The sequence below is a fragment of the Hakea prostrata genome, chromosome 4, assembly GCF_041222555.1.
Source record: "Hakea prostrata isolate BN-2017 chromosome 4, UWA_Hpros_2, whole genome shotgun sequence".
NCBI lineage: Eukaryota > Viridiplantae > Streptophyta > Magnoliopsida > Proteales > Proteaceae > Hakea > Hakea prostrata.
This window is the reverse complement of record NC_142603.1, coordinates 4,961,776-4,976,072: the sequence shown is the minus strand read 5'-3', so window position 1 is coordinate 4,976,072 and position 14,297 is coordinate 4,961,776. Positions and strand designations below refer to the sequence as shown.

The following is a 14,297-nucleotide window of genomic DNA, read 5'->3' as shown; positions in this document are numbered from 1 at the left end:
TAGAAGATACCTTAAATGTTTTTTTTTACAATAACCTCATGGTTTTCCAAAATTTATTCAATTATTTGATGATGTTGCGGTGTGTGATTAAGGGGAAGGAAAATGAAAGGTAGCATTGACATATTTGTCAAAGAAAGGCATGACTTTGATGAGTGGTCCATTGAATAGATCATCAACGCCATATCATCAACTAAATATTCAAATTTGAGAATGTGGTCGTGGTGTGCGCAAGCTGGCCCAGATAAACCTCAGGATAAAAAAAAAAAAAAATTGACATTTTAATACTTAGAACTTTACAATAATATTTTTTTTCAGGAAAAGGCAGAAACATGTTGTTTAGTCAAGAGTGATATTAATGCTTACACTTATATAAAGAATATTTATAATTAAATTATTATCTTATCTACCATGGGATGACAAATTTCATCCACATTGATATCTCTATAAATATTATTATTGCTACTTTTATATTGGGTCTAGGACCAGTTAATATGATAATATTTCTATCAAAGTTGCATATTCTTTAAAAAACACATTGGATGAAAATGACAAACAATGGAAGAATCAAGGTCAAACAATAGACATGGAAGTTTCTTTACCACAAATTTAGGTAGGATTCATGTAAGATCTACTAGGGTTCTATCTTAAAAATTTATTATTATTCAGATGTGGGCCCCACGCAAATTTGTGGTGAAGGAAGAGCACAAGGAGGTGATCTCGACCAAGGTTTTGAAAAATCACTCAGTGTCGCCGTGTCGGTGGCTGGCAAGGTGGCAATATGTTGGGCAATACTTGGAGGGGTGTCCATGAAAAATCAAATTTGGGTTCATTTTAGTCTGAATTTTGTTGTGTAGTCTAACTTGAGGCCAATAAACACATTGAGAGCGTTATTTGACCTAAAACATCATTTAAACTAATGTCCCTAATCCCTAATCGACACATACCCGGCTATATGTGGGCAAAATTGAAAGTTAAAATCCCACTTGATTGACTTAAACAATGTAATAGTCGGTAATAATGAAGCAAGATGTACTTGTAAATGTTGAAAATCAGAGTAAAATAGGGTTAAAATACAAGAAACATGAAAAAGAAACGACATTGGTGACATACCGGTCATATATCCCCAGACTCATTATCGACATTGTGTCGGAGGCGTGTCGTGTCGCCCCACTCTGGAACTCTGATCCGGACTCGTTATCCTCATATCGTTGGTCCTAAATTCCTTACCCACTTCGTACCCGTCTCTGCAGGCAAACTGATTTCCCATTCTTTTGGAGTCTTCGGCTTTTTGCCCTGTGCCTGCAAACAAGAAACAACCTTGTAGATACGCTATCACAGTCAACTCGTCGACATCATAAATATGTCTGCAACACGACGGAGATTCTATACTTGTAGCTGGTTTTGTCATCTATATCATCAATGTTGGTAATGATCATCAGGGTCTGTCTTTCGTAGCTTACTGGTGCGGGTAAATCTACTCACTGTTAACAATGTCGCCTTGGTTTCTCTTTTTACCTGCAAATGAGGATATATATATACATATATATTCGTTGCGTCTCGATCTACCATCGAGAAACCCATCTCGAGTTCTGCGTGGAAGAACTTTTGGGGGGGGGGGGGGGGGGTTCTTGTATTGGTGCAGAGAAGAGGCAAAAGGAAAGCAGTTGGTAAGCTTTTGATCTCCGCCTCTTATTGTTGTTTGGCATTCTTTATTTGCATGAATTCGTTGCGTCTTTTCTTGTATTACAAAGTCCTTGCGCAGCTATGACTTTTGTTCGAGCAGAACCTGTCCCCAAGAGTCAAGACACGCTCAGTTAATATTGATTAACTTCAAAATGGTTCCTCTGTTCTTTTTTTGTGTGTGGCAAGTTCAGATTTAACTCTAATTTTCATAGTTGAATTTCCCAGTGACCTCTGAGAAGGCCCAGTTGGAATACTGAAACTTCTGTTTGATCAGGGGATTTGAAGTGTTTCTTCTGTTCATTATACTTTACTACCCTTAGTTGTCTCTGACATAAAATAAAAAAAAGCAGGGGGTGATGGTGGTCTACTTCTACCTAAAGGCAACCTCCTACTTAAAACAAATTTTGCCAGGCAGAGAGTTTGGCTATCGAATCATATATTTTCATAAGTAAAGATTGGTGTTGCAATGCTGTTTTTCTCAAGCTGCCATTTAGCTTACCAGGGAACTCTAAAATGCTTTTGGTGTCTTAGACTCTGCACAATAAAAACTTATGAGTTATGACCCTCCCCAAACCCCATAACGGCTGGAGCATCATGCATGGTATGCCCCCTTTTGTTTTCTTAAATGTATAATTAGTCATTTTTAATTTTTTTTTGGGCATAGGGGTGCACAGAGAAAACTGTTGCAGATTGTGAGACATTCTCAGGATGGGGATTCTGGATCTCTTCATTACAGCATCCATTCCAGTGCTAGAGATCCTACTAGTTTTGGCTCTTGGGTTCTTTCTAGCATTGGACCGCATTAATATTTTGGGAGAGGATGCAAGAAAGCATTTGAATAAAGTGAGTTATGAGTTCCTGCTTCATTTATTCTTTTTACAGAGTTGGATCTAGCTGTTCAATAATTCTGCTGAAAAACTGATAAACTGGTAGTATAATAAACACCCTCTGGTCTTCATTTCTCTGTATCTCATATTTGCAGTTTTTTTTTTTTCAATGACTCCAAGAGGGCAAGAAGAAATATAACATGGGGGTCAAGCCTGAGGGGTGGCTCAGTTGGTTAAAAAACCATCACCTCCAAGCAGGAGGTCAGAGTTCCAATCCTCTTGGGCTACTGGAGAACCACTGTACAGTTTACTGGGCAGTTGTTTGAGGAACCTTTTTTACTTGAACATGGCCTTCAGTAATGTCTGATGGTGCACCTAGATGCAGTAGTAAGGTCCCTCCATTTTGACCAAGCGGTCATGCATTCAAATCTGGATTGAGCCTCTATTTGAAACCAGGGTGAGGCTAAGGTTGTGTTCATTATGATGCCCCTCAGACCCAACCCATGTGGTGGGAGCCTTGTGCATTGAGTGCACCATTTTTTAATGGTTTTTTTTTTTTTTGGTAGTGTCAGGTCTAGAGGTGGAGGGTTTTTATTTCATTGCATTTCTATTTCTAAATTAGAATTGATTTTTTTTTTAATTTTTAATTTTTAATTTTTTTATGAAAGCTAATCAGCTTTCTTCGTGAGCAGGTTGTGTTCTTCGTATTTCTTCCGGCAGTTCTGGCTGCCAATCTTGCCAAAACAATAACATATGAAAGCATAATTAAGTTGTGAGTTTCTTCTACTCCTGTCCACAACCTCCACGAAGTTGAGGTGAAAGTTACTGTGTTTGGCTGACATGGAGATGGCTTTATCTCTAATAAATTTTGGTAATGCATGCATAGGTGGTTCGTTCCTTTAAATGTTCTTATTACATATCTCATCGGTTCAGTACTTGGATGGGTTCTTATACAGATCTGTAGACCTCCTTCGCATCTAAGGGCCCTTATCTTGGGTTGCTGTGCTGCAGGTAATTTTTTTTTATTGTTCCCTAAATTTAGCTGCTAGTTCTGTATGCTCATGCATATGATTTAATCCCATATTGAGTTCCTTCAAACTTGATTAAACAGAAGAATTGGAAGGCTTTATTTACATGTTCATTGTGATCAGTGCTAGTGTACAATTTTAGACTCCTCCAATTGAAGTGACAACCAAGTCCAACTTACTAGCTTGATTTTGGGGCCATACTGTATTCAAGTTTAACTGCTTTCTAGCAAAAAATGTTGGGAGTAAGACTGCGAAGGAAAACTGTCCCCCACTCTTCTCGTGAGGAAGCCTTTGGCACCGGATTTGGCCTTTATTATATATTCAAGTTGAACTGCAACCACCTAATGTATTCTATGTGAATGGTGACTCAGTGGAAAGGGCATGCATGCTGCCGAACATTATGAAATTTTTTGTACCATTTACTGCATTATGTGGACCCTCATCATTTTCCACCCCTGCTGACTAAAACAGGAAATATTGGGCCTATGATTATGATCATCATCCCAGCAGTATGCAGAGAGAAAGGCAGCCCATTTGGAGCTCCCGATGTCTGTAGTAAGAATGGACGGGCATATTCTTCACTGTCTATGGCGGTAGATCTCTTATGATTCTAGAAATAGCTTTTCAGCATTTAAATTTCCAGAAGTTGATTATAACTGTTTGCTACATATTATGAAGTATATCAGCTAACATCTGTTCTTTGAAATTGCAACTCTGAAACGTTCCCAGTGACAAAATTTCTCATATTAGTATGAAAGAGTGAACAATCTGTACTGCCTTCCAAAAGAAACTAGAAATTAGAAAGTCATGAATGAGTCTAGTTCACTTAATAATGTTTCTATGGTGCATTTGTTTGTATTATAGATTGTCTTTGTAATTTCTTAATTATGTTTGCCTTTCTATTTCTGATTTTATGTAAAAATAATAACATTGATGGGCTATTATGATTTCTATTTTGGTGGAAGATGGGCTATTATGATGAGAAGTGCAAAATGAGGTGGGTCACAGTTCTTGTGACTAACATTGAGAAGAGAAATGCTCTTGATCTGCCATATCACCTCTACATGTGGCTGGAAGCCCTACAACTATAGGCTTGTAATCCTTCCATCACCAAAACTGTCAATCTTTAGCCAAAATAGGTGAAATTAGTAATTATTGAACTCTTACTATCTATTATAATTTTTGGAGTAGTGTGTTTATAATTTGTACCATCCTAGGTAAAGATGTAGAAAATGCTTATTGTTTGGAAGATCTCAAAGTATTTTCTTATTTGTTCTCTTTATGCAATTATTAAAGAGTTATCCTCTTCATTGACCAGCTATTCATTTGGTTGGATACCCTGTAGATGAGCTAACATGCAGGTTCTTAACTATTGGGAAGTTTGATGTGTCAGCTGACTCTAACCACCTGTCCTACTTTTTGGGCCATTTGAAGTATCTTTCCCAATAAACTTGTGACCAGACAGTTGAGCAATGTTTGTGCAAGGATAAGCTTAAGAATGGCTAATTTGTCATTCATTTCATAGTTGGCCAATGGATTTTATTAAGATGATGGGGAAATAACTAATGTCTCTGACATCAAAAGCCATTTCTTACTTTCTCCTCATTTCTACCTACCCACTAATGCACATACGCTTATGGATCCATACAGAAGATATATGGAACCATTTCATTGTTATTAAATACAGCAGATTTATATATAATTCATATAGACAAGTAACTAAATTTGTGTGTATCTAGAAAGTTACTAGTACCGTTGCAGCTGTTGAGTCTAAGCAAGGTCTTTGACTTGTCTATTTTGGTTCTTTATTGTGATAATTCAGATTTGGATCATATTTTTGTGGCCGTATGTGCACAATCTTGCGCGGGTATCTTCGGATAAGTGCACTGATGAGGTGGACGACTCCAACAGAAAAGACATAGAAGAACCTTCAAGGGTACACACGAGGGGAGCAGCACAGAGCCACTACTTTCAAAAGATTTATTAGTCTTGGAGAATCAGGCAGACTATCTTGCACTGCCATGCATATCATTAGATGAAAGAAAACAGGTTATTTTCTGCTTTATCATTATGATAATGTGTTCCCTTACCCTTTTCCACTCTCTTTGCCTTCTATTTTTGACTTTCCTGTCCTCCAGCTGATGTTTGTATGCATGTTGACTCAAGGCGCATCCCACCTCTGGAGAGGGTGGTAACAAAAACAATCAATCCAGATTTGATGGTTCTAGTTATCAAGAGGACTTCAAAATGTGTAGAAAGAGTAATCTTTTTTTATAGGTTATACCCATATACAGTTTTGCATCTGAGATCAATTAAGGTGACCAATGATTGTGATGTATTTCTGCTTAGTGGGCATGTCCACATGATACAGTCAGTGAATACGAAATGCTAGAAGGAAAATCAAATCAGAACCAGTTGTACCCTTCAATTTATTGTGTTCCTGGACTTACCTTCTAATTTTGGAGGAAAGTTTTTAACTAAGAATTACCCCTAACCAACTATTGAGTGTGTCTTCTGCCCCCTCACTGATAGAAGAGTCCTTTTCTTTATAAATATTTGTGGTATATCATGATGGAACCCATCCATTCTGCTCATGATTTTAAAGAACATTAGATATAAAATTTGGACTCTGGTCCCTGGATTGGAAAGTATCACAATCCATTGAACACCCAGTCAGGCACTGCTCCAAGCCTCCAACCTAGAAATATTGATACAAGAATTTAGATTTATGTCATTTGTGATTGGATAGGTGCAAAGACGACATATTTCCACTTAAGTTTACAGGAATCCATGATCAATCATAACAAGGTTGGGACAGGCAATTGAATTGAATTTTATTTCCTATGTTCTATGACAGGTTTCAGTTTCAGTTTCAGTTAACTTTAGAGAATATCTAAAGATGCTTTCTGGAAGATTTCAATTGAAGACACTATTGGCACCTTCTACTATTGCATCGGTATGCTTTTCATGCTTAATGTTTTTCTTCAGTAGCTAGTTGTCTTAATTCTACATGTAGGTAGATGCATAAGTTAGGCCAACAGTTGGGTGTACCACCTAAACGATCTTGTGGTTCAATGTAACTCTCATCAGATAGCAGTAGAATGATATAGGAGATAGCATTAGAATGACAGTGCATTGGAGGAAAGTTTTGGAAGTTCCCCCTATCAGGGAGTTTGATATCCAATTTATGGGAACATAGGTCATGTTTCCTCCTACACAACAACATGCAATATGTAAAACTTGCATTAAGGGGCATATAAGTATATCCTTCTGTTGGGACATGAATTGTATAAAAAAAAACATCGGCTTTAGATTTCTCTTAGATTTCCCACTTTCTACTTTGATGCTTACATTCAGTTTATGAAGACTTCCTTTCTAAACAAGATTTTTTCGTGAGTGAATGAAAATGCAACTGAAAATGTCTTCATGAATATTTGATTGATGAAACTTCTTTGTTTATTCTTAGTAGATTGGTGGATTTTTTGTTGGAGCAGTCCCTCCAATCCAAAGGCTAATGATTGGTGAAAGTGCTCCTCTTCATGTGATTGAAGATTCAGTTTCTTTGCTTGGGTATACAGCCAACTGCAAACTCATGTCTTAGATCCTTATGTTTGTTTCTTCTGCTTTAGATTACGCATGCCTCAGCTCTAAGATCATATCTGTTCAGTTTAAGTTTGTCTTAGATCCTCATATATAAGTTTCTTCTGCCTTAGAATATTCATGCCTAAGATCAATGATCGTAGCTGTTCAGTTTAAATTTGTAACTGGCATAATGAGTACTTCTCTCAGTAATCCTCCCCCTTCCCTGCCCCTCCCCAAAGCACTGGGGGGGGGGGGGTAGGAGAGGGAAAGAAAAAAGAAAATTATTTCTGCCTTTGATCTGTGAGTCTGTACACATTCCTGATCTATCACCTTTTCAAGATCATTTCATGGGTGTTAAAAGGTGTTTCAAAAGTGAATCTATAAACTACAAATATCTGTATCATCTCCAATTATATCAGACAAGTCAAGCTATGATGGCTCATTCTACATTCAGGAAGATGTTATTTTATTTTGGGGTATCATTTCACACATGGTTAGATGTTATAAAACTCATTCTCTAAAATTTTGTACAAGCTCTTTTGTTTCAATGTACACCACAATGGTCTTTTGAGTTCCATCCGTACTACTGGCATTCATGGGGAAATCCTATTCATGCAGTGCCTCGTTTCACTTGTTTTCAAATTACTAAACCACTTTTAAGTGAACTTTTGTTGGCAAGTGCTTCATGTCCATTAAGGGACTACAGATTTTGTACCTCTCAAAGCTATTCTTGCGATGACCTGCCCATTGGCCATTACAACCTTGGGTATGTCATATGTATAAATGCTTGATGGCAGTTGAACAGCCAAAAGAACTGGAAATCATTGTGTTTCTAATCACATAATGATTATCTTTCAAACCACTAGAGCACCTTTCAGGTCAATACCTCTTGAAAGATGGCTAAACCTTATTCGATAGTTTAGTGCTACATTTTATCTGAGAAGGTTGCTTTTATTTTGCATGGCATGGCATAACATAAACTAAGTAGGCCGCTTCTTGCCATGGTTTATGCCAGTTTGCTTCCATGTTTCATCATTTTTATTTGTCTTTCTCATTTTGGTTTGCAGTGCTGGAGCCCTCCCAGCTATCACCTTGATAATGGGAGCAAACCTTCTTAGAGGTAATAACTGATTTTTGTATTGAACTTTCTGTGGATATTAAGGGAGAGAGGATCTTAATGAATCTTCATCCAACTTTATTTGAGCAAGATTTTTTCCTGACACAACTTTCATTCAGGTTTAAAAGGATCAGATGTTCATGCATCCCTTATCGTTGGGGTCATAGTAGTTCGTTATATTGCATTACCGCTGTTGGGCATCCTCATTGTTAAAGGGGCACTGCATTTTGGCCTGTTGCACCCAGATCCATTCTATCTATTTTTCCTTCTTCTTCACTTTGCAGTTCCGCCAGCATTGAACTTAGGTATGACTATTTGTTATAATCCATGTTGATTGTGCATCTTGTTTTGTCATGTTTGTCTCATTCTCTGTGTTTTTTTTTGTAAATAGGAAGGTATTTCTGGAATAAAATTTCATGGCAGTATCTGAGTGACTTCTCTGTAGGTGCATTAACAACTTGACAACCTTGTAACTGCCACTTCTCTTTTTCTTAGAAGGTTTCTAAGATAGCGGTATAAAAGGGTTTCAACGATAAATTGACATATCCCCTTGTCACTGTAAAAAATATCTATTGTCATTCACATAGTTGAGAAACCCCTATGCAATAACAGTATTAACCTCACGGAAAATATACTTGTCATACCTAAAGGAAAAAAAGTAAGGTTGCAAATTACTTTGACACCTTGAGTGATGTCAGTGAGAAAATCCCAAATCTGAAAGTCCATCATCCACTTAGTCCAGATCTTCTTTTCTTCTTCTTCTCTTTCTCCCTCTCTCCCTCTCTCCCTCTCATTTTGTTTTTTCTTTTCTAGGGTGGGAGAGTCTCATTGGATTATTAGCCAATCCTTGCTAGGACCAGAAAATTTGGAGCTCCATACGCACATTCAAATTTTGATCATTTAGACTGACTCAGGACAAGATTCTAGGGATTCTTCAGTCATATAAAATGCTTTTTCTGGCTTAGGTAGCAAGGGTAAGACTAATAGAATTATAACATTCCCTTGGTTTCCAATGTAGGATTTTCAAGAGTGTGGCTGATCAAACTTACGAATTTTTCAATTGTATAACTAAAATTGTAGGATGCCTATTTGGAAGTCATGGCATGCTTAATTCCAGTTTTCAGTTTCCACTAGTGTTAGTAACTGAACTCCAGAGCACTAGTGTAGAAATATTATATGGAAAGGGGGCAAAAAGGAGATGGTTCCTAATTTAGGGGTTACTCAACTTTCAAGCACCTGTAGTATTAGCCAAAACTGATAATGTGCCAACTAAAAGGATACAGTTTAAGCGTTCAACCATCATGTTCTAATGTTTTCATATTTTTGAACTAGACTATGGTTATTCATTAGCATTTTCAATCATTGCAGGCATAACAAGCAAATAAAGATTCTAATTGGAACTACATGATTAGCCATCATGTTTTAGGTTGTTAAAGCACTTATTGGATCATGTTCATTTATCTAACATCTGAAATCATGCAGAACATGATGCTGTGGTCTGATCTAAGATAAGAACACAAAACTTCAAAAGATAAAGCAGGATACCACAACTGAATTTGAAGTTCACTGTTGACATGATCATGAAAACATGATAAACATGATGGCGCCGACTTCAAACAGTATAAGCACGACATCCAACAAATGATCCACGAGCATGAAGGTTCAAATGAATGATTCAGTGTCATAATCGTAATCTAATGAAACTTAGTAGAGCCAGATAAAATCTCTACAGAAGACCAGCCAACTCAATGGTTAAAATGTCCCATTGGTTAACTTTCTGAAGATGTAGAGCAGGGGCATCAACATTGGTGATCTATAAAAACAAAATACCACGCTGAAAATGATACAACAAGTATTATGGGAACAGACTAGGTGGACATAGAGTATGGATGAGCCCACCCATAATGAGAGAGAACCCAAGATAGAAGATCATCCGTAAACGGAAGGGAGGGGCAGCTGATTGCAGGTGGAGTCAATGATGAAATACACCAAGGAGCCATCATTATTGACAAACAGGAGAAGAATCTGGGATAAAACTTCCTTTGAGAGTATTTTCTTTGAAGATGAAGCTTTGATCTGAAAGTATTTGTTGCTTATCTCTCTTGGTCAAGAATCAGGGGAATTTGTGTAGAATGTAAGAATGAATCCACTAAAATTTGGTGTTCTTTCCCAGTTTTGATTTGAGTGTCTGCTGGGAATTCACAGGATCGACTGCCCAACTCTTTGGTGTGGCTGAGAGAGAATGTTCTGTAATTATGATATGGGCCTACGGATTAGCTTCCATTTCACTTACCCTTTGGTCAACCTTCTTCCTGTGGTTTGTGGCGTGATATTGTTTCTTCCAGTTTATCAAGTGTTTCAACTTTCAACTAACAAGGAACGCTACTGCCAAGCATAAACCATCTTCCAATTTATCGGGAGCATTTAATCAATACAAGTATCGTTGATGATGCTGCCAATCGCACCAGGATATTTCACAGAATCTGACTTTAATGCCTTGTAGTATTATCAGAGCATGACAATTGTGCAAGGTCTATTTTCCTTTTACTGTAATCTTATTTTACAAGAAAATTTCCTTTCCCATCTTTCTACATGCTTCCACAATTTTGTATCGAAATTTCCCTGAGACATACTATGATAAGACTCTTCACTTCAGGGTTGGTTGCGTAGAAAGGGATTGCAGATATCTGGTGGCCTGAGGTTTAGGATAGGAGATAGATCTGTTGGTTGGAGGTTAACTTACACAAGAGTGAAATAATTCTGGTGGATAAGAGAGAAATTTCCTACCTTATCTGGCAAAGATACTCATTTCAGCACAAAATAGGCTGAAGTAAGTTCAGCAAAACAGCTTGTCACCCATTTAGATTTTCGAAGGAATTCAACTAGAAATTGAGAGCTAACACAAGAGGGTGTGCACTATAACAACAGCTATTTGTGCAAGGTGGTTTATAAGCTGAATGTTAACAAAGAAACTGTTACCATTCCAACATATACAAAAAGTAATAACTCTAGTGATGCAGAAACTTTATTGGCCATGAAGGTGAGTTTGATTGCTGTTATAGATAAAAAACTATGAACTCAGGGGCTACCTGTAAAATATTTGCCTTGCTTAGTTAGTAGTGCCAACAGGTTGTAAACACTATGAACACGTGGAAGTTGAAAACAACTTCTTCATTCCAACCAGGTTGTAATGATTACTACTTTACAAACAGTGTGGTAGGCCTGTGCTTAAGAAAAGCAGAAACTGATTTGTGCTTAGAGTCTCAACTCAGTGTTGCAGTCCATTGCTTTCTCCTAGAGGTATGTTTTGTCAAGATCATCAAAGTATGGATGTTCCATTGCTTTTTTTGCAGAGATCCGCTTTGAAGGTTCGTACTGCAACATATTCTGATACACAAACAGTTAGTTGTGCATGTCAGTATCAATTTGTAGACATCATCAGACAATTTTTAGTTTGCATTAGATTTATAAACAACTGATGATGTTAATAATAATGCTCAATTAATACATGGCATGTCCCACTTACTAAGAGAAGATCTAGCCCATTGGCATCCAGATTAGGAACAACAGATGCCAGGTTTCCTGGGGTCCATTGAGGATACTCATGCCAGTTCATTAATTTGGATACACCTGGCCACACTTCTTCATTTGGAGTGCCCAATAACCTGCATCAGGAAGGAAGCATCAGCCATGGAGAGCTAGAGACCCAGGGGTAAAAGGCTTGTTTCATTGAATCAGACCTGAAAATATGAAGGAGCTGCTGCAATTCAGAATCTCCAGAAAACAATGCTTGATTTGTAACCAGCTCAGCTAGAATTCATATAAGTGAATTCAAATCCATTAGAGTGAATTTGAAAAACCTGCAAATAAAGTTTTCAGGATGAAAGGGAACTCCTACCAAATATACAGCCAACAGACCACATGTCCACGGGAGTTGAGTAATGTGTGGTTCCAAGAAGCACTTCGGGAGCTCTATACCATAAGGTCAGTATCTGGAAACATGACTCTAGTTGAGTTTGTTAACTGATAAACCCAGAAAAATTAACTGGTTTCTTGTTCTTACTGGTAAGCATGCTCTTTAAGTGTGACTACCTCATGAGTATATTTCTTGAGTGGAACAGTGACTGCTCGAGCCAGTCCGAGGTCTGCTATTTTAAGCATCATTGTCTTACGATCCATTAGCAGATTATGTGGCTTCAGATCCCTATGTTTTAACATTGAAAACAGAGATAAGATATAGATAAGGTGAAACTTACTGGATTTGGTACAGGGGCACACTTTAGAAGGATAGGGCAGAATCAGAGGGAAACCTGTGTAATACTCCATGACCATGACAGAAGGCAACACCCTTGCAGAGTTGGTACATCAAACTCTGCGTTAAGTATCACAAAGGAACATCAGCAATTGCTAGTCTAGTAAGAAGTTGGAATGGCAATTTGTAGATGTTACCTTGACTGTGTCAGTGGGAATGGTTTTGCCTGTTTGCTTAAAGCTGCGGATGTACTTTTTAAGATCAGTGTCCATGTATTCAAAAACCAGGTAGAGAACCGTCTTCCCCTCCTTGTTCTGTCCTTGTTTTACATCCAACAATCTGCACAACACCAACAAGAGTGACAACTCTGCTTTAGCTCTTAGAAAAACAAAGAAAGTCCGAGGAAGAGTCAAACTGAGGAAAGAAACAGAAAAGAAACATGCATTTGAAAATCAGAAAATTTCATTAAGATAAATAAATTGCCAGGAATGGCAAGGCTTTGGAGCAAAAGGGAAATCGTTCAGACAAGAAACACAGGAGAGAACTGAAAAAGGACTTAAACGGATAGTAACCCTAATCATCTTTAACCTGATTGGAAGGAAGAGCAAATTTTCAAGGAGGGTATTTCTGCAGAAGCAGAACAAAGTCGAGTGCAAGAAAATCATGATAATTCATAAGCAAGAAACCTGACCCAAAAAGAAAAAAGAAAAAAGAAAAAAGAGAAGAGAAACTCTCACCTGACAATGTGGGGATCCCTGGAAAGCATTCTCAACAGGGAAACCTCACGCAAAGTTGTAGGCGGGACTCCTTCGTCGTCTTCATGGAGACGAGTCTTCTTGAGGGCTACAATTTTTCCTGTGGCTTTCTCTCGTGCTTTGTAGACTTTACCGTAGGTTCCTTCGCCGACCTTTTCTAGCTTCTTGAAAGCATCCATCGCAGATTTCTGGTTATCTATAAACACCTTTTCCATTAGCGAGTCTGTGATTTTTCCTGTCAACAAGAATGAGGAGAACAAGGGAAAGAAGGCGAAGAACAAGACGAGGTGAATCAGAAGAAAATCTATCCGAAGAATATCGAAGAACAGAAAGAACGGGATAAAATATGTAACATCCGAGTAATATTCTTAAGGTTTTATAGCCGTTGGTGGTTTTCTTGCTCGTTGGCTAACGACATCCTTTTCCAAATTCAAATGTTAAATGCTAAATTACCATTTTAAGTATTATTATATAATTCCGCTCGCCCTTTATTTCATTATAGGATTCAATGTTGTCAACTTGTCAGTCTTGAATCTTCATTGCATTGTGTTTTTATGTGGTAAGGCATTTTTGCCTTTCTCGAGATTGATATGATCCAAGCAACAAAAATTTATAAAACTATAATCTAATTTCACCTAGAAGATAAATGATTAACCCTGGCATGGAATTGCTTAGGATCGTCAGGATTTTTTTTGGGGGCAAAATTAGAAACCAAATTATTTCTATAGTCGTGAAGACAATAGTCCTATACTTTGCTTTTTTTTAGTTTATCAAATGACACTTGAGAATTACAGAAAATTTATTTTTTTAATTAAAGGTACTTTAGAATTTAAAAAAAAATTTAATAGTAAATATATAATTTAACTGAAAAAATTAACATAAAGGAGAGATTTGTACATTTGCTAGGTAAGAAAAGCGGTAAGTGATATTATTCAATTAAATGGGGGTACAAATGCTATTTGGTCAACTAAAAAGAGAAGAAAACTATATTTATTTTTTTATTTTTTATTTCTTAGAACATCAAAAAACAAATGAGAACTGAAATAAGCACAC

General features: G+C 37.3%; 1 protein-coding gene and 1 pseudogene across 2 annotated transcripts; one reads left to right on the top strand and one right to left on the bottom strand.

The window, feature by feature from the left end:
• Positions 1-1,610: 1,610 nt before the first annotated feature.
• Positions 1,611-10,567, top strand: LOC149017284 (protein PIN-LIKES 3-like; annotated as a pseudogene). Its single transcript, XR_016172794.1, has 11 exons — positions 1,611-1,667; positions 2,348-2,526; positions 3,203-3,282; positions 3,397-3,521; positions 4,010-4,131; positions 5,361-5,587; positions 6,396-6,494; positions 7,008-7,108; positions 8,188-8,240; positions 8,357-8,542; positions 10,443-10,567. The product of XR_016172794.1 is annotated as a protein PIN-LIKES 3-like (transcript).
• Positions 10,568-11,531: 964 nt separating this feature from the next.
• Positions 11,532-13,841, bottom strand: LOC149017283 (cell division control protein 2 homolog D-like). Its single transcript, XM_089151614.1, has 8 exons — positions 13,227-13,841; positions 12,687-12,828; positions 12,548-12,609; positions 12,330-12,441; positions 12,136-12,229; positions 11,978-12,047; positions 11,764-11,902; positions 11,532-11,624 (listed from the first exon to the last, which is right to left on the bottom strand). The coding sequence occupies exons 1-8, from the start codon at positions 13,457-13,459 to the stop codon at positions 11,532-11,534; spliced, it is 945 nt and encodes a 314-aa protein (XP_089007740.1). The 5' UTR covers positions 13,460-13,841.
• Positions 13,842-14,297: the final 456 nt, after the last annotated feature.

Coding starts and splice junctions, on each gene's coding strand:
- LOC149017283 (XM_089151614.1), bottom strand. CDS start 13,459: ATGGAAAAGGTGTTTATAGATAACCAGAAATCTGCGATGGATGCTTTC. Junction 12,048..12,135: donor GTCTGTTGGCTGTATATTTG/GTAGGAGTTCCC, acceptor TATGAATTCTAG/CTGAGCTGGTTACAAATCAA. Junction 11,903..11,977: donor CAGCTCCTTCATATTTTCAG/GTCTGATTCAAT, acceptor TTCCTGATGCAG/GTTATTGGGCACTCCAAATG.